General features: G+C 44.3%; 1 protein-coding gene across 2 annotated transcripts in view; it reads left to right on the top strand.

Annotated features, from left to right (window-relative positions):
• The first annotated feature begins 544 nt into the window (after nt 1-544).
• SYNDIG1 (synapse differentiation inducing 1) overlaps nt 545-19931 on the top strand; it is a 32979-nt gene continuing 13592 nt past the window's right edge. The window contains exons 1-2 of one of the 2 annotated variants that reach the window (XM_081206022.1): nt 545-594; nt 16017-16548. In XM_081206022.1, coding sequence (XP_081062148.1) covers nt 16075-16548 — 474 coding nt within the window. In that variant the 5' untranslated portion in view covers nt 545-594; nt 16017-16074. Of the gene's footprint in view, nt 595-11621; nt 11724-16016; nt 16549-19931 lie in introns of those variants that run through there. The other variant, XM_081206023.1, reaches the window with a different exon arrangement.

Below are 19931 nucleotides of genomic sequence, written 5' to 3'. Positions count from 1 at the left end.
TGCCTTTGCTCTCTAGCCCGGCTGCCGCTTCCTCCTGCAGCAATGTGATTTGCCTCTTTCACTGGAAGCCGGCTTGTTGTTGGTCTTGTGCCGCAGAAGGCTTTCCTGGGCTGGCTGGCTGGGCGCCCGACCACGTTGGCTCGCCTGCCATTCTCCGGCGCTGGGCATCGCCTGCGTTTCGCGGGTTGGCGCCGAAGTTTCGCGCAGATTCGCAGCCTCCTGCCTGGCCGCCGCCTGCCCAGCCCTGAGCTCCTCCCTCTAGGACCCGGGGGGATCTTTGCGCCCCCCCCCTCGCCGAACCGAGTCTCGGTGCAGGGCTGTAAATTCCTCCTGTCAAGCCCCAGATGCGGCAGCAGCAGCAGCAGCAGCGCCTCGCCGCTCTCGGCTCTCCCCGGGCGGCGGCGCTGCGCCCCGGCTTGCAGCCTTCGTGACATGCGGCAGCTCCCCCTGCCGCGGCGACTGCTTCCCCGCGGGCTGCTCGCCATCCGCTGCGGGGCTGCCCGGCCCGGGGGCGCCGCAGGGTGAAGCCGCAGCCTCGACGGCCCGCCCGCCCGCCCGACGGAGGTCACCTTGCGGCCGCCGCTTGGCCCGGAGGTAAGTCCCGGGAGGGAAGAAGGGGGGGGGGGAGATGGAGCCTGCGTCCGTCCCGCCTCTGCCCCAGCCAAGACGGCGACCAAGCCTCGCGGGGGGGGGGGGGACGGGACGACGACGCCTTCCCCTTCTCCCGCGGTTCCGAAGTGGCGCAGCGCTGCGGGGAAGGACCCTCGACGGAAGGGCTCCGGCTGCTGCCCGCGGGAGCGCAGGCTGAGTCGCCGCCTCCTCCTCCTCGGGCGCCGGGTCCTCCGACGGCAACGCGAAGTCGGCAGCCCCGATCTTCCGGCAGGCGAGGCAGGTGCGCGTGGTTTCGCCAGCTGGGCTCCCCCAAGGCGCCGCGTGGGGCATTGCTGCCCTGGGAGACTCCGAGAAGGGCTCCCTCGGGACAAATCCATCCCGGGAATTCCCCACCTGTGAATCGGGGCTCGCCAAATGGTCGAGCTGGAAGGGACTCGGAGGGTCATCTAGTCCAGCCCCCTGCAATGCTCCGCCTGGGGCTCGAACCCGCCACCCCGAGATAAGAGCCTCCTGCTCTCTCCATAGCTGCACAGGCGCGTCGGGAGCCCCTGAGCAGGACGCATCCCGGCCGGCAGAGAGGCGCCTCCGCGGAAGAGAGGCTGCCACCGGGCGGAGAACTGCCTGCCGCCCGCGCTCAGCTCCCCCCCCCCCCCATTTCCAGTGATTTCTCCCCAAGGGACGCGCTCGGGATCGTGCTCTCTGCTTCCTTCCCAAAGGGTGAAGATTTATGGGGAGATGCTAAAGGAAGTCCCTTGGGCTTAGAATGCAGAAGAAACTTCTGTGAAAACGACGAACAACACATTCTAATGCAAGTCTACTCTGAAGTAAGTCCCAATGAATTCAGTGGGCCTTACTCCCAGGTTGAAACTTATTAGAGCAGCAATAATAATAATAATAATAATAATAATAAGAAGAAGAAGAAGAAGTACCACACCCTTCTGGCTGGGTATCCCCAGCCACTCTGGGTGGCTTCCAACTCATATAAAAACATAATAAAGCATCAAACATTAATAGCAACAATCTGATCCAATATAAAACAGTCACAACAATTTAAAAATAAACAACTTATATCAAATAAAGCAATATTCAATAATCCATTAGAATCTAATAGTAAACAGTAAAATTAAACATCAGCAAATAATAATTAAATTGTTTACACTTATCAATTACAATAATTACTAATCTATAATCAATAAAGGAGATCATGTATTTATTCTTCCAGTTCATCAATATAAATTTCTTGGCTACCATTAGAGCGTGTAAAATCCATTTTCGTTGTCCAGTGGTTAAGTTCCATACAGTAGGTATATAGTACAGCAGAATATTCTTTTTCTGAAAATTTTAGTTAAAGGCATAATCTCCTTTATTCAGTGGATTGATAATATGAACTTGCAATTTATGAATGGACTGCTTACAGACATAGACTCTGCTTGGATAAAGACAACAATATTTGGAACAAATTTATACAAAAACTAGTAGGCTATTTTTAAAAAATGTATAATCAATAAAAATAACAGCAAATCACAATGCATAAAATACCACAAAACATACAAAACCATATAAAATGATGAAATTGAGAAACAAGGACACGCAAATTATTCTTAAAATTAAAAAAATATATCCTTGAACTCCTCTCTTCCCAGCTGCCTCTGCTGTTCTCAAAGTCATAGTCTGAGAAAGATTCCCAGGCCTGGAGGGTGGCGCAAGGCAGGTAGAAAGAGCCATTGCTCGTAAAAGTGCAACTGTTTGTAAGCTCCACTGAATTTTGGAAGTCCCACAAAATTCAATGGAACCTGGAAGTAAGTAGATGTCTATAGGATTGTGTGGGTGAAACTGCTGTATATTTCCAATTAAAAATGGATCTAATGCATTACTGCAGTAATTCTTCAGCTGTGGTCCATGGGCCCCCAGTGCTCTATGGCGTTCCTTCAGGTGGTCCCCATAACCACAGCGACAGTAATTCAGAAAAGCTTCTAAACTGTATTTCCAGGACAAATGGTGATACCGTAAATGTCAAATTGCAACTCTTTCTTCTGCACTTTAATGCATCTACACTGAAAGTGCAGAGAAGGAAATGGAGAAACAAATAGATGCCAAAATGTCTTGACTGAAAAAAGACTCAGTGATACTGACCAAACTGTGGTTCACACCTGTTCTAGCATGCTAGTCCACAACTCCAAATTTACCTGATATAGTGACACTGATTTATTGTCACATGAATTCTGAATAATTTTTATTAACCGACCAATCACATCAAATTGAACCAAATTACATAAATTCCAAATTACACAGCCGAATTTTAAATTTTTGTTGGGGGTACCCATATTTCAAGTTCTGAAGGGATCCAATCAACTTCTTGCTTCTTACTGCTGTTTTAATGTCCACAAATCTAACCTTATGATGTTCACAGTACTATCCAGTCCTTTCTTATTATTTTTCCACATCTCTTGTTGTTATTTTCATATATTTTTCCTTTCTCTTTGTGAATTCTGGACTTTGGGTCTCCAGCCACTGTCGGTTTCATGCATTTTCACTGCAGGTTTGCCTATTTTTTATAACTAATTCTTGAGATTCTTGAGACAACCAAGTAAAATTTTTACATAATGCTCCTGTTAATGTGGAATTTGTTGAAATATTTATAGTATTTACAAAAGTTATTCACAGTTTTTCCTAATGGAAATGGAAGAACACCAATTAACTGAATGCAAGATATTGCTTCATAAGGTTATAAATACTTTTCCTGAATACATACAGGTTACACAAGCAGTGTTCAATATAACAAGCTGAATAATTTTAGTAGTTTTATTCAGGATGAAGCCCATTTTGGCAAGTATCAGTGGGATGTCAGAGTTTGCATTTTGCCAAAAGTAGGTCAATGTGATGATTGTTACACATAGTCTCAGATCATTATTGTAGGGTTGCCATATTTCAAAAGGTAAAAACCAGGACACCCCAAAAATTGTTGAGATGTGTTGTTTTTACAATAACGCCAAAAAAATGCAGTTTTCCAATTGACTTGCCTAAGATCCAGGACAAAGGGCCACACTTCAGAAATCCCCCCCGGATGTCAATTCCACCTTTGTAATCCTGGTAATGTCTGGCAAAATCCAGATGTATGGCAGCCCCACATTATTAATACATTGCTAAAAAACCTGTCTCAAAGACAGGTTTTTGAAAAAACTGTCTCAGGCAGAGCCACAGCTGGGGGGTGGGGGCTAAGCAGAGGGGCGCCATTGAGGCTCCCAGCCTGTGTATGTACAGAAATGCACGGGGGCGGGGGGGGGGGAGTGCCAATCTGGGTTTTTGACCTGGGTGAAATAAAACCTACCAGTAGTTTCACCCCTGCACCTGAACTTATATTGATTCATCAGCAAGCTCAGGATAGTACTAGAGCAGTGTTTCCCAACCACTGTTCCGCGGCACACTAGTGTGCCGCGAGATGTTGCCTGGTGTGCCGCGAGATGTTGCCTGGAGGGAGGCGGGCGAGTCGGGCGGCGAGAGGCGTGGCGGCGGCGGCGAGGAGAGGCCGCCCAGCGCGGGGCTCTCGCCGTCTGCCTGCCTGGCTGCCTGCGAGCTCGGCGGGCAGCGCCTCCGTCCGCAGCGCCCGCCTCGCGGCTCTCATTCCCTGCCCCTGCCAAAGCTCACCCAGCCAAGCCGCGCTCTCCTTCCTGCCTCGCTTTGCTGCCTCCTCCCCCCCCACCCCCAAAGCTTGGAGGTTCCCCGGCAAGGGGGAGGGAAAGAAATTGAAACTTACACTTTCGTGCGTCCCTCCCGGCGTGACGCTGCGCGCTGACGTCACGGGGCTGTAATGGTGGTGTGCCTCGAGATTTTTTTCATCAAACAAGTGTGCCTTTGCCCAAAAAAGGTTGGGAAACACTGTACTAGAGTAATTTTAATGGCATGAAGCCAAAATTTGAATAGCCTAACTTCCAAAAAATTATCTTCAAGGGTCCTGTCACATGACAATTCAATTAGCTGTTGTTCTTTTTGTGCAGACACATTGAGCGATAATGTCCATTCAGTGCTGGATGCAGGCACCTGGGGGGGGGCTGTATACCCCCATGCTGTCACTATTTGTCACTAAAGCACATTCTGCTGAAGCAGAAATAATCCACGTGATGCCAAAGTGCACTTCTCAGTTTAATTCTCATTAATTTTCCACACAAATGTTCTATATAATTCGGAAGCCATTTCTGCTGCAATACACAGGAGGCCATAATGTCAGAAAAACTGGTGGTCTGCAATGAGCAAGCAGGAATACAATGAAGTTTAAGGTTTAAGTTTGAGCAAACCTCAAATCGATTGAGACTGACCTTTGCAGAGTTCACTACACATCTAGCCTTTCACCGCCACCACCTTCAGAGTGAGGTAATAATAAACCCATATGGATAGGGAGGATAAGAACTATTTATCATCACAAATGCCATATTAGTTTTATCAGTCTTTAATTTGTGGTAAAAGTGGGCATCTTCAGTTGCTTCAGGGCAAGGGCACTTTCTATCCAGATAGTAACTTGATCAAGCGCATTGCTTCTTAGGTGGCATATTTGGGGTCATAATGCGTCCTGGTGATCTCTTTCCTCCCCTTAAACACCAGCTGAGGCCATGGCAAGGAGCTGCGAAGCCCTAAAAAGTAGGTTTTCTTTGCATTTGCAGTGCAGGTGGAAGCCCTTATAGCATAGCAGCAAATCAGAAAGTGCCCCTTCAAATCTTGCCTCTGCCATAAGCATGCTGGACACCCGTAGGCAAATCCTCTCAGCCTCTGCTCCCCAGCCCTAGCTCAGGGGTGCTGATAAGTGCTGGGAAGGATTGCTGTGAATTACTTTTTGAGAGCTAAAAAAAAAGTGCTGTATAAATGCTTATTAATAGGTTGCAAGTAACCATGGCTGTGTGAGGACAAGTAGAGTCACACAAATGTAATTCCCCACTGCAGTCTCTCTCCCTGGACCCAAGAGCCTCTCCTAAGAGTTAGGAAAGGGGTGGGATGGAAAAAAACAAGCAAGCAGATGCACAGAGGGCACTCCAGGCCTTTCCTGAGCTCCCCACCCAGAGAAAGGTGTTGTTTTGGGGGAGCGTGCAGGAGCTTGCAGTGTGGAAGAGGAGGTGAGGAATTCCCCTGTTCTCCAGGAGTGTTGCATTAGATAAATCCATTACCTTATTTTATTGTGTGCTTTTGTAGCAAACAACATTCTAATGCATTAATGACTGCAAACAGAGGCAAAGGCTGTTTTTTTAAAATATAGATTTAATTAACATGAAGCACAAGAGCTTGATTTTGTGCCCACAGAGTTTGAGTGAGTCTGTCTGTGGAAACATGCAAAACTGCAGCTTCTGCTCATGGTGAATGTTTCACCCAACCTGTTTGCCATATGGGGAGAGCTGTGTGGTGCTGAGCCGGAGCATCAGCATTAACTCTAAGTAGTCTGTTTCTCAGAGTAGAAGGTGACAGAGTAGATTCACACATTACTCTGCTAATGAGGAAAATGCATGTATTTCAGACCTTGCTTTACTTGTTTTAGAATCCTGTGGAAGCTTAAACGTTGGCATGAAACTGCGGAGTTGCAATACTATCCATCAAGATTTCAGTGGATATCCAGCAAAGGATTTAAATTGGTTTACCAATGCCAGGCTATCTGTGATATCAACAACAGTTTGCAAATTACGTACTGTTAATTACATAAACAGCACTGTCTGTACTTGACTGCATTTCATTGCCCTCTGGCCATAGCTTCACACATCTGCTGAAGTGGCCTGTAGTCCACAAAGCTTATGACGCAAGACTCTGTCCTGTTTGCTGCAGCAGGCTAACTGTGCTACTCCTCTGTAAATCTTCCACCAGAGGCCAATAAAGAGATCCGGAATGAGATGCTCCCAAGATTGGTTTAAATTGTCACATGTTTTGAACAGCAAGTGAGAAACCTCTTCTTGTGATATGGCACCTAGCTTAAAAAAAAAAAGCTAATGAAGAGAAAATAGCTGATATACCCTGGTAAATGAAGTATGACTGGTTCCTATTCTGCTACTTAAGACATGAATGGGTTAGGTCTTCTTGTATCTCTGGTGGTGCAACAGAGTTTGTTCCCTTCTACAGGCAAAACAAGTACGTGTTTCCTCACTCTGAAGGTTAACAGGCAAACCAGCTTTTGCATTGCAGTCTCAAAGCGCACGGTGCATGCCGATAGCTGGGTGTGAACAATTTAGGGTTGCCATGTTTTCGGAAGCAGGATGCTGGACTAGATGAACTAGATGATGCAGCAGAATCCTTACCTCTCCATTTGGGATACCTGTCCTCTTCCACTGAGCTCACTGCTTTGGGAGAGGAGGAGCACACTGAGTGGTGAGGGAGGCAGGGGACTCCTGGCAAGTGAGCCAGATCAACCCTGGCAATCAGTGGGGTAACCAATGTTGCAGCCAGTCACCCTCACTATCTTTGATAGGAGGAGCATAATGCATGTGACTGACTAGTGGTAGCTGTGTTCGTTTGCACTGTATTTGGTCATGTCTGCAGGTTCAGAAACCAGCTTAGAATTCAATTTGCAAACTTAGCTTCTTAAATTAATGTAGTAAAGTGTGACTACAAGACAGATTGTCATTTACATATTATAATTAGATGCTATGCTCTCATATGCTTATCTCAAGGAGGATTAAAAAATTAATTCAGAAGATAAGTTTTAAAACCTAAAACCAGGAATTATCATACTTAGAATTTGCTTTGGTATATTTGTTGTACTTTGTTTACACTGTACTACTCAGCCAAAAGGTTCTTGTTGTGGCAGCTAACTCACAAGTTAAAACCCATCAAAAAATAAATAAAACAGAAATGACAGATGCGATAGGAAATTTTGGACAGGCAGTGGGTACCTATATAGAACCCACTCAGGAATTAACCCAGGAATGTGCTTTGACAGATGAGATGAAGGAGGAGGCTGTTGCTGGACCTCGGGAGGCAGAGATGGAGGGAGCTGTGGCCCAGCAGGAACATGAGTTGTTGAATTTGACGAATGAACCTGGAAAAGTCAGATTTGGAGAGACGGAGATCTGCTTGGTTTGGAGATGGGGGGCTGGATGGACCCCCCTATGCAGAGATGTTTTGATTTTTCAAGTCTGGCTTTAGGCCGGGGGGAGCTCGGAGTTGTGGGGGCCCCTAATTTTGAAGGGGCCTTGAAGCATGCCTTCAAATACCACATGGATTTCAGTGTTGACTATGGAAAAGGGGCTGACTTGTCAAGAAGGGACAAAAATATTGTCAAGTTGGAGTCTCCCAGAGTGAAAGGAGCAGAAGACAAAGTAAAGTACAGGAATAAACATGAAGAAGACCTATGGAAGGGACATGGAAAAGACTTAAGAGCCTCGGATATAAGGTCATCAGGTTGATGGACTAGATGGATGGGATAGAAAGGACTGACAAAACCTGAGACCAGGAGAAGAGACGATGGATGAAGATTGGAAGAAAGTTTTAAAAATTTATTTAGAAAAGTATCACAAAATTAATGAGTATCAGAAAAATGTTGGAATGAAATTAATTGGCTTTAGCAGAAATGTTAAAAAGAAATATGTAAGAATATGTTATGGTTAAAAGAATTTGGTATAAATAAGATTTAAGTTTTAAGGTTTTTTATGGTAAGATAAGGTTAAAATAGATCAAGGTAATTTAATGACAGAATATTGTGAAACATGGAAAGGATTTGCTGAGATAATTAACAACTAGAATACAAAAAAGGGAGGTGTGAGGAGGCCGATGAAATAAGTTAATGAAAGTTAAGGATTTGGGAATATTGGATTTGTTTTTAAATTTGTTGTATATTTTTGTTTCTTGATTGTGTTACATTGTGTGTTTTGTTTTTTCTTTTTGATTTTGGTTTGTATTGATTTGTATTGTTTAATTGTTATTTTTATCTATTCTTTTCTTTCTTTTTCTCTCTTTCGTATTTTTTTCCTTCTTTTTTCTTTGTAATTTTAAAATGCTCAATAAATATCTTTTTTTAAAAAAAACACACAAAAAACAGAGAGTGGTCATTGGTGCACAATTGGACTGTGGTCGAATTACTCCAGTGCAGGGTACGTGGGCTTGCCTTGGGAGAAGAAACAGAAATTTCAGCTGCCCTCAAACACAGCTGCTGCTTCTTTAGCGATCACTCGAAGCCAAGTAAGATTGTCTTCCATAAACACAGTCTTAACAGTGAGTCTGTAAGTGACTGTGGAGCCAATTCTGGATCCACATGACCTTCCACAATGGGGACATAGGTTTCCGGGTTGGAGTTGATCACGGTGAGGGTTTGCCAAGCGTGCCTTCCTCTTAGCATGTTTCTCTCTTTCATCCTGAGTTCAAGCGTCTTCAGAGTCCATGACACCTTTGGTAAAGGCTGTTCTCCAACTGGAGCGCTCACAGGCCACCGTTTCCCAATTGCCAGTGTTTATACTACATTTTTTTAGATTTGCCTTGAGAGAGTCTTTATTTTTTTTTAAATGATATTTATTAGAAGTTTAAAAATTACAGAAAAAAGAAGAAAAGAAAACAACAAAAAATTTAACAGGACATACATTACAATATATAAAAAGAAAAAACATAAAAACAATACAACAATACAGCAAAAAAGAACAATAACATTAAAACACACATCCAATATTCCATATCATTATCTTTCATTTACTTGTTTCATCGACCTCCTCACACCTCCCTTTTTGTATTCTAGTTTAATTAATTGTTTCAGCAAATTCTTTCCATCTTTCTCAATTTTTGTTGTATAACGGTCTAACCTATTAATTAACTCAGCAAATCCTTTCCATCTTTCACTATATTATGTCATTAAATTTACCTTAATTTATTTTAACCTTATCTTACCATAAAACGCCTTAAAACTTAAACCTTAATACTTATTTGTACATAACTCCTTATATCATTTCTACTAAAGCCAAATAGTAAAGCCACACTCATTAATTTTACACTAATTCTCAAAATAAATTTTTGAAAATTTTCTTCCAATCTTCATCCAACGTCTCTTCTTCCTGGTCTCGGGTTCTGTCAGTCCTTTCTATCCATTCCATCTAGTCCATCAACCTGGTGATCTTGTGTCCGAGGCTCTTAAGTCTTTTCAATGTCCCTTCTGCAGATCTTCTTCTTGTTTATACCTGCACTTTACTTTGTCTTTTGTTGATCTTTTTCTTAATTTCTTTCCTTTCTCATTGAGGAGTAGGTCTTGGGGAGACTCCAACCCAACAATATCTCCGTCCCCCCTCGACAGGTCAGCCCATTCTCCACAGTCAGCACTGTAATCCAGAAAGTATTTAAAAGCATGTTTCAAAGTCCCTCCAAAGTTAAGAGCCCCCACAACTCCAGACCCCCCCTGGCCCAAAACCAAATCCCAAAAGCCAAAACGTCCCTGCCTAGGGGGATCCAACCAACTTCCCATCTCCAAGCCAAACAATACTCCCTCTCTCCAAATCTGACTTTCTCCAGGTTCAGTCTTCAAAAACAGCAGCTTATGCTCCTGCAGGGCCTCGGGTCTCTCCATTTGTGTTACTTGAGGTTCAACAACAACCTCCTCCATTATCTTCTGCACTTGCATTTGCCCTGTCAAAACAGATTCCTGGGTTGGTTCCTGAATGGTTTCTATGTGAGTATTCACTGTTTGTCCAAAATTATTGACTGCAACAGTCATCAAATCCATATTCTCATGCAGCTGCTCCAACAAAGCGCTTGTCTTGCAAAGAGCAAGCACCAAAACTTCTAAACACATTCTTATCCAAGGTCAGAGTCTGGTCTCGTGATCCTTAATCTCCACAGCTGTGAAATTCCCCAGATCGACTCCAGCAACAGTTTAACAAGCTCCCTCTAGAGGAGACAATTTCAATTTGTATCCATCTTTTGAAAGCACGTCCAACAAAAGAAAATTACATTCATTTTTCAAATATTTTGTTTCTTTTGGATGCAAAAGGCAACATTGGGATCAATATGTTTCTCTTTTTTAACTATCTGTCAAAAGACGTTCCATTCACAGTCAATGAACTTCCCCCAAAATTTCTGTCTCTGACACCCCATTCCCAGGTTTGAGACGGTGGAAATTTATCTTTCTTTACTCTCTCTCCTGCAGGCTAAAACAATCTAAGATCCCCCCCCCTTCTCCTGCTTCCAAGAGGGGTTTTGGTGGTTTTAACTGAAGGAAATTTAGTCCTTTATATACGACTTTCCAGACTTTAGTTTGCAAAATTTTTGCTTCAATCTATTTACAAAAGCGGAAGGCGGACTTCCTGTTTAGAACCTTCCCGCTTCGGTGCTAAATTAAAATGTTTCGTAGTCCAATTTTCCGTTCTACTCACGGGTACTTGTTTAGAGTCCAATTGTCCACAGGAAAAAGTCAGCGCTCTCCGGCAACGGCTGTGCGGCTTCACTCCGTAAAAGTAGTGGTCGATTCAAAACACCGCGCCACTCACCCTACTTCGCTTCGGATCCCCGAAAAAGGGTTTCCCTGTGAATAGGGGAGGCGCTCTTGGTGTCAGCCGAATCCCACGTTCCCAGGCTTCCTCCGCCTGGGATTTTTGAGGGGTCTCCGCCTTCGCCGTGGCGGCAAGACCCAATTTTCGCGGAGCGGGTTCCTCTCGGTCAGAGGAACTCCGCCATTGCCGATGGCGCTAACCCAGAAGTGAGAGTCTTTAAACCTCTTTTGTTGACCACCAGCATTACGCTTTCCATTTTTAAGTTTGGAATAGATTAGTTGCCTTCAAAAACAAAAATCAGGCATCCAAACAACATGACCGGTCCAGCGAAGTTGATGTTCAAGAACCATTGCTTTAACACTGGTGATCTTTGCTTCTTCCAATACACTGACATTAGTTCGCCTGCCTTCTCGAGTGATATAAAAAAAATATTCAGAGACACTGTTGATGGAATCTTTTGAGGAACTGGAGATGACAATTATAAGTGGTCCATGTTTCACAAGCAGACAGTAAGGTTGGCAGTACAATAGCTTTGTAAACAAGCATTTTGGTTTCCCTGCAAATGTTCCAATCCTCAAATACTCTGCACTTCAGTTGGGAGAAGGCTGCATTCATAGAGCTCAGGCGATGCTGGATTTCAGCATCAATGTAGCCCCTTGTGGAAAGATAACTGCCCAGGTAGGAGAAGTGATCAGCACTTTCTAACATTACACCATCGAGTTGGATTTGTGGCACTGCAGATGGGTTCTTTTGTGCTTGTTGGTACAGCACTTAGGTTTTTTGGATATTGAGCAATAGGCAATTTTTTCTGTAAGCATCTGCGAAGATATTTAGGATGGTTTGGAGGTCACCCTCTGAGTGTGCACACACTACATTTTCCTCAGCATACTGAAGCTCTATGACAGAAGTTATGGTAACCTTATTCTTTGCTTTCAGCCTGCTCAGATTAAAGTGCTTTTCATCTGTTCAATATATGATTTCTACTCTGGTGGGGAGTTTCCCTTCGTCAAAGTGTAGGATCATGGCAATGAAAAAAATAGAGGCAATAACACAACCCTGTTTAACACCTGATTCCACTGTGAATGGTCACTTTTATTGCTGTCATATTATCATGGAGGAGCCGAAGGATGTTCACAAGTTTATCTGGCAGCCAATTTTCAGAAGGGCAGTCCACAGGGCATTACAATTTATAGTGTCAAGGGCTTTAGTCAGGTCAATAAACACCATATACAAGGGTTGGTTTTGCTCTCTGCATTTTGCTTGAAGCTGTCGAGCGGTGAAAATCATGTCCACTGTTCCCCTATAAGGTCAAAACCATTTTGGGATTCAGGAAGGGTAGCCTTGGATATTGTTAAGAGACAGTTTGCTAAGATCTTTATAATAATTTTACCAGCCTCAGCTAATAAAGAGATGCCTTGATAGTTTCCGTAACCCGCTTGATCATCTTTTAAAAAAAGATTGATAATTTTGACACCCCTAAAGTCTGCTAGGATTTCTGTCTCCAAGATTTTTTTGATGGGATTGTGAAGTTGTGTGAGTTAAATTCCACCCACTTTGAAGACTTTGGCACCAGACTTTGGATCTCACCAGGTCTCTTGCTTTGTTGTTTTTCATTTGGTTAATAGCTGTACACAACTCTCCCAGATTTGGAGATACTGCAAGCTCATCTCTAATTTGTTTTTGCAGAATTTGTGAGAACACCTCAGCAGCTACGGGGGAGTTGTGGTTAAGGAGATGCTGGTAATGTTCTTTCCAGTGCAGTTCAATAGCTTCTTTATCTTTTAGAAATGTGGTACCATCTGTAGAGCATAGGAAGCTTATACCATAATTTAATGGCCCATAGATGGTCTTTGTGGCTTTAAGGAAACTCTGTGCATCATGAATGTGGGCTCAGTGGTGGATCTCTTGAGCATTTTGTATCCAACATTTTTTATTCTCTGGTTCTTCTTTGAACCTCAGCCTTAGCGTTGGCATAGATATTTTTCTTAGTGGCGCAGTTTCCATCTCTTTTCCAGATCTGAAAGGCCTTCCTTTTCTTGTCAGTCATTCATTCAATCAATCCCACTGTCATTCTCATCAAACCAGTCCTGGTGTTTCTTGGTTTGGTATCCAATACAGTGGTGCCCCGCAAGACGCATGCCTCGCAAGACGAAAAACCCGCTAGACGAAAGGGTTTTCCGTTTTTTGATGCGCTTCGCAAGACAAATTTCTCTATGGGCTTGCTTCGCAAGACGAAAACGTCTTGCGAGTTTTGCGATTTTTTTCGCTTCCCCCCCTTTTTTCTAAGCCGCTAAGCCGCTAATAGCCTTTTAGCCGCTAAGCCGCTAAGCCTTTAATAGCCGCTAAACCGCTAACAGCGCTAATCCGCTAAGCCGCTAATAGGGTTGCTTCGCAAGACGAAGAGACTCGCGGAACGGATTATTTTCGTCTTGCGAGGCACCACTGTAGTTTGCTCACAGGCTGCAATAATAGATGTTTCTAGCTTGGTGAGCTCCCGTTGCTCGGTCCCAGCTCCTGCCCACCTAGCAGTTTGAAAGCACATCAAAATGCAAGTAGATAAATAGGTACCGCTCCGGCGGGAAGGTAAACGGCGTTTCTGTGCCAGAAGCAGCTTAGTCATTCTGGCCACATGATCCGGAAGCTGTACGCTGGCTCCCTCGGCCAATAAAGTGAGATGAGCGCCACAACCCCAGAGTCGTCTGCAACTGGACCCAACAGTCAGCTGTCCCTTTACCTAGTGTTCCTCAATGTTATCAGGGAACTCTGAAAGCAGATGGTCCTTAAGAGTCTTTTGGAAGCAATCCTGCTTAATAGGACCTTGAAAGGCTTGAGTGTTCATTTTGCACCTTTGGGTCTGGTGCACAGACATGTAAGAACCCCAACAACCACTTTTTTGAAGTTTTTTTAAGGATAAGAGGCAAGAGGGCAGAGGTGGAAAGCAGAATGGTGCTTCAAGAAAGCAAATGAATAATTTTAGAAAGTGAGATTAGCCTAGGAGTTCATGGCACAAACCTAGGGTTCTCTTCAGGCAAAGCAGCATCTTGGATGGTCACGGGGGGGGGGGGGGATGAGGGACAAAGCAATATTGGCAGCTTGGGCTCTGATGGACAGGTGACTCACTGGGGTTGCACATAGCACAGAAAATGCCCAGGGGTGGAGGAAGAAGCAAGCAAGATCGCAAAAGGAAGGAGACGGGAGCTGTCTAAAAACCAGTTTGTGTATTGGAAGGGAGATGCAACCTCTTTACATGATGGAGGACTAGTGAAGCTGGGTCATCTAAAGGGACTGGTTCTCGGTAGGCCAGAATCATGTCCCAGTGCCAGCGCTATCTTTAGGTGCCAGTTGCAGATCTGTCTCTTGCTTCAGATGTTTTGCATGCTGTGGAGGTGGTCTCTGTGGTAAAAAGAAAAGCCGACAGACAGTTGACATTTTATCTGATTTGATGAGTGGGTACAGGACTTTGTTTGTGGATTTGTATGTTTATTGTTACCCTTCCTAGTGTCTTACGATGGAGGGCGGGGTGCAAATCTCACAAGTGAATGAATAGCTAAAGAACAGCAATCCAACCCCAGGAAGGGCCACAGGTGGTTTGTGCAGCAGGGAGAAGTTTGAGGTTGCCACTTCACCCTTCACTGCAGCACTGTGATAAGAGTAGCAAGTTCTACAGAATATTTTTGGCCTCATATGTCATTGGGACACATTACCAGACATGGTATAAAAATCTTTATAGGAGTGTATTCCCACCCACCCTGCACATTTAGAGAAGGATGAAAAATACTGTCACTGCAGAAATTAATGTCAAACATACATGGTTAAAACCTTTGTATTTCAGGACTCTGTAATGTTCCTGAGAATCCCTTTTTTATCTTGCTTGTGAAAGGAGATTTTAAGCATTAAGATTAATTCCTGTGTGAAATGCAGCCCTGATTTGCCTGATAAATCTGCATTCGTTTTATGTTCACAGCAGGTTATGCCATTGTAGTGCCAAATACAACATGAAAAGGTTCTGCTAAAAATTGTTTTTGCAATTCTGGCTTGACTTTCCCTTCCCATGCTAATACAAGTGTGTAAACATTTGTCAATCAAATGAAATTGGGTGTTAGAACATAGGAGACGTGGTGGGGGTAAAACAGCAGTCCCTCTTGACCAGGACTACTCAAAGTGGTGGCTCATGAATTGGGTAATGGTCCACAAGCCATTGGTCGTCATTCCTCAGGGACACCCAAGGTTGGGGGGGGGGTGATTCAGGGACCAAATATGGTACTGGTCCCTGGCACATTGGCGTTGGCAGAATTGCTAGTCCATCACATCAGATAGTTTGAGAAACAGGGGTCTAGACCAGGGGTCAACAAGGTTTATCTTGCCTGGGCTGGATCGGTCCCGCAGAGATCCCTCCGTGGGCTGGATCGCACGCTCACTCGCGATTTTCGGCATCTGCGCATGCGTAGACGCGATTTCTGGCGCCTTGGAAGCAAGTCCCCTGCCCCGCTGCGCTCTGCTGGTTTAGCGCAGCATGTGAGTGGGCAGCTCAGTTGGGGGGCAGCTCGTGGGCCTGTCAGTCGACCTCCGTGGGCTGCTTCCGGCCCCTGGGCCTTAGGTTGGTGACCCCTGGTCTAGACCATATTGTCATCTTGCAGAAGGGGGAGCAGGTGCTGAGTTTGAGTGAACACTAACTTACCTAAGTCCATTTAGTGATAATTATGTAAACCTTTTCCTGTTGTAAGCCTCCTTGAGCATGTATGGAATAGATGGCATACAAATATAGTGATGGTGATGGTTAACAGCTCTGTCTCTTAGCCCTTTTACTACAGTATCTTTTCAGTGCCGTGAGAATCCTCTGTGGTGAAATAATTTTTAGCCCTATCGTTTCCACACAAGAAGCAAATTGCCCAGGAAAAGTGATTTGTAAGGCCTAGGGATGAATGGGGCTTCTGTGCTAATTTGTGGTTTATTCCCTTTCTCATGCCTCAGGATATAGGATCTCTTCATCCCATGTGATAATCGTCCACAAAGATTCCACTTCAGTGAGATGGTAGAGGAAAAGGAAAACAGGATGGCTGGCTTGGCTGAGCAGAAGGCAGCTGATGCCAAGAAGAGGAATGGGCTGATTAACACCAGAAACTTGATGGCTGAGGGCAGGGAAGGTTTGGTGTCTGTGTACCCCACCCCCCAGTATCAGAGTCGGCAGATTGGTACTCTCTACTCTCCAGGCTACCCACGGAATGACCCGGTGCAACAACTCCTTGACCCCAATACCCTACCACAGACAGTGGAGTCCCGCTACCACCCGAATATCATCCTCTATTCGGAAAGCATGCTGCGATCGTGGGGAGAGAGTGTGAGTGCGGAGTGCTGTGAAACCACCTTCATTGAAGACAGGTCACCCACCAAAGACAGCCTGGGATACTCTGATGGCACATTTGTTAGCCTCTCCACGGATGAGATCAAGATCCACACCCTCTCCTATGAAGTGGAAGAAGAGGATGACTTCCAGGAAGTAGAGGTCAGGCAGGTCTTCTTGTCATTAGTTGCAGGAGTTTTTCTATGATGTGATCTGGTCCAATGGCATGCCTTTATTATTACACGATTAAAGACTACTTGGAGTCCAAAGGGACCACCCACAAAAGAGGTTGCCCGTTCCCTCTCTGCCTGAGGGGCTACTCTGGGCTGCCAGCCTCCAGCTGGTCTCCACTGCAGGTGAGTAATTCTGCTACATCTCTCCATTAGGTGTGATAGGCTCGGTCACGTATTCCCAGTGCAGAGACATAGCAGAATTACGCAGTCTGAGAATCCTTCCCTGCTCAAGTGGTGAGTTTGTTTTGAAAAATACTGTATATTTTAAGACAAACTTAAAACAAGTTTTTGTTTCTGTTTTTCAGATGACACCACTAAGATTCTAGTGTTTGTGTATTGCTATTTATGTGTTGCTGTTTATGTGTTTAATTATGACTAGTGTGGGAGAATACGTATAGTTGAAACATGTTCAGTTTGCTCAGAGTGATTGTTAGTCAACACATGTATTTAAACGAAGCTTGTACGATGTCGCTTCTTAAAATGGTGTGTGGCTTCAGTGTAAGTGAAAAGTCACAAGTAAAACCCCTCAAAACTACCATCATCTTCAGTTTGTGGATTTTTAGGCTACACTTGGGACAGTCCTGAAACATCAGGTGGGGGAGCAGGTAAATATTTGGCTCCCTGCTTGGTACTTGCAATATCCTCTGCCTTTGACCATGTGGTGTAGAGTAAAGGAAGATCCATTACACACTCTCTCTCTCTCTCTCTCTCTCTCTCTCTCTCACACACACACACACACACACACGCACACAAATTTGTAAATTAGTCTGTGTTTTGTTACCCAGAGCTTAAATACATGATCTTACACGCACCCTTTCAATTGAAAACATGCATTTGGAGAGGATCCCTAACTTGGCAGAGAGAGAGAGAGAATACATGAAATTCAGGACAGACTATCAGTACAGGACATAGCATTTTACATTGAAATACAGGAAAACCCTGTATTATACAGGACAGGTGACAACCCTATGAGATGTCCTAAAAGACTGAGGGAAAATAGACTGCTATTGTTTTGTGTCTTTCATTTCTAATTTTTTTATTTTGGAAGCAAATGAGACTCTTCCCTTGCAGAGCCCAATGCAGCAAAGTGAAACTGTTTTAATTTCAGTTGTTTTCAATGGAAGACATTTAAGCACACGTGAAATTAATGAGACTCAAAGGTGCTTTACGTCAGTTGTAGTCTCGTGTGCTGTCTCGATCTTTGTGGGAAGCAGTTAAAGTACTGCAATACAATTTGTGCTGGAATTAATATTCTTGCCTAGTTACCCGGCCATCCCTAATATCATTGCTCAGATGCAGGGTCCCTGGCAGACAATTATATTAGTTGCCTGACGTTGTTGCAAAGACTTGCTCCTATACATTAAATAGCGCCAGCAATACATTCTTCAGCCAACAAAAAGTCCCATGCCAATAAGGAAGCAAATTACAAAATGTGTATAGAATATATAATGAAATCATGCAGGTCTGGATGCTGGCGCAATTTCTTTTCCATTGCACAGTCATTAGATGTTCTTGATTTTTCTTTTTGCAAGAGCAGAAAAAAGTCAAACTGAATATCTGATTTATTTATTTTTTTTACTAAGATTGGAGGAATCATAGTCCCCCTCCCTAAAGTCATGCTATCATTTTAATTGAAATGTAGCCCTCAAGAGAAATAGAGAAACCAGGGGTATTTCTCCACACAGCCAAAATTTTAAAAACAACAAAACCAAAATCTAGTTTCCTTTATCTCAGCAGCCAATGGCGCCATCAGGGCAGGACTTTGGGCAGAGGTTCAAAGCCCAACTCAGATGGATGCGCAGGAGTGGCTTGCCATTTTTTGAAGTAAACAAAGTGGTAGCTATCAAAACCGGAATCCTCCATTAAGTCCAGAGCCAAAAATTATCCAAGTGCACCACTGACACCAGTCCATGTGCACAAAAAACTCCAGCATTGCCCAGGTGTAAAAGTTGGGTTCATTGATATTTAGTCTAATGATTGGCTTAATTTAATTAAGACAGTCCATGAACGGCAATAATCTTGCTTTCCTCATTCTCTCAGCCAGGTAAAAAAAAAAAAAATCAATAAAGGGGGGGGGGGACCACAGTCTTAAATGGCTCAATTTCAAATCCCTTAAAATAAAGAAAGTCTTCCCAAGCCTTTTTCTTCGCTTGGCAAGCCTCTGAGTTGCTTCTTTGGCAATACTGTCACCAACTACACACTGGAGTTTAGATACTAATTCTCATAGGCAATATTCCTCTCTGTTGGCAGCTAATGCATTGCTTTGAGTGACTTTTCCTTGGAAATATACTTTCTACCGTTCCTCTCAGTGAAGTGCCTAAATCGGGGGGGGGGGGGCTCACCCAACCCTCAGCAATCTCCCTAGGCTGCGCCTCCTCTCCATGCCCTTTGCAAGTACTTTCGTCTTGCCAGAATGTGTCTTTGAAGTGTGATCATGCCTCTTGCTTGCCAGCACAGAGAGCGAGGGTGAGGCATGTCGCCGACTGTACAAATGCACAGTCCTTTGCTCCATCCACTGTTGCCTCTGGCTCAACCCTCCGCTCGCACAAAGCCCCTGGGAAGACGCTCTCAAACGAATGTGGCCCTCAGGTTGAAAAATCTTTCCCACCCCTTGTCTTAAACAACGGTGTCCTTCCAAAACACAGTTCAGAATGCCTCCTAAGTTGGATATTTATCCAAAGTGTCTCTCCTTACTTGGTTTCATGCCAGCTTCCAAAATTATTTTGTGTTCTTATTTTTAGTGTTACTCAGATTGTCTTCAATTGCATCTTCAACTGTTCGCTCTTAAGAGTTTCTGATCACAGTACTGATCTACACAATGCAAAATGCTGATACAGTGGAGAGTTCTCTTTTCTCCAGGAAAATAATAATCTGTGCTTGCACTGAAACCTGTAGAAATATTTTTAATTCAGCCTCAGCAGTAATCTTGAGATTAGTCTACAAATCTGAAGGCTTTTTACTAAACATTTGAATGAGAGCAAGTACTGTATTGGAATTGAGGGAAGAAGAAACTAAATGATTTAGCATGGTGTAGCTGCAGGTGCTGCATTTAGTTTGAGGAGACCCAAATTCAATCCCCCACACAGTATGAACTTGGACCAGCCATTATCACATTGCCTGATCCACCTCCTAGGACTGTTGTGAGGATAAAGAGGCATGCATGCATGCCAACCAGAGTAGGAACTTGTTTCTGATACACACCTGGGCTGTAAATTCCAGGTGTAGCCCTGATGCTAGCCATGGCTTTCTTGCCAGCCTACCTCCTTGTCTTCTTTTTCTGTGAACAAGCTGTCAGTCACCAGTTGGCATGGC

This window comes from Podarcis bocagei, assembly GCF_964188305.1.
Source record: "Podarcis bocagei genome assembly, chromosome: 8".
Classification (NCBI taxonomy): Eukaryota; Metazoa; Chordata; class Lepidosauria; order Squamata; family Lacertidae; genus Podarcis; species Podarcis bocagei.
The sequence above is the reverse complement of the archived record's forward strand: the minus strand, read 5'-3'. Positions and strand labels throughout refer to the sequence as shown.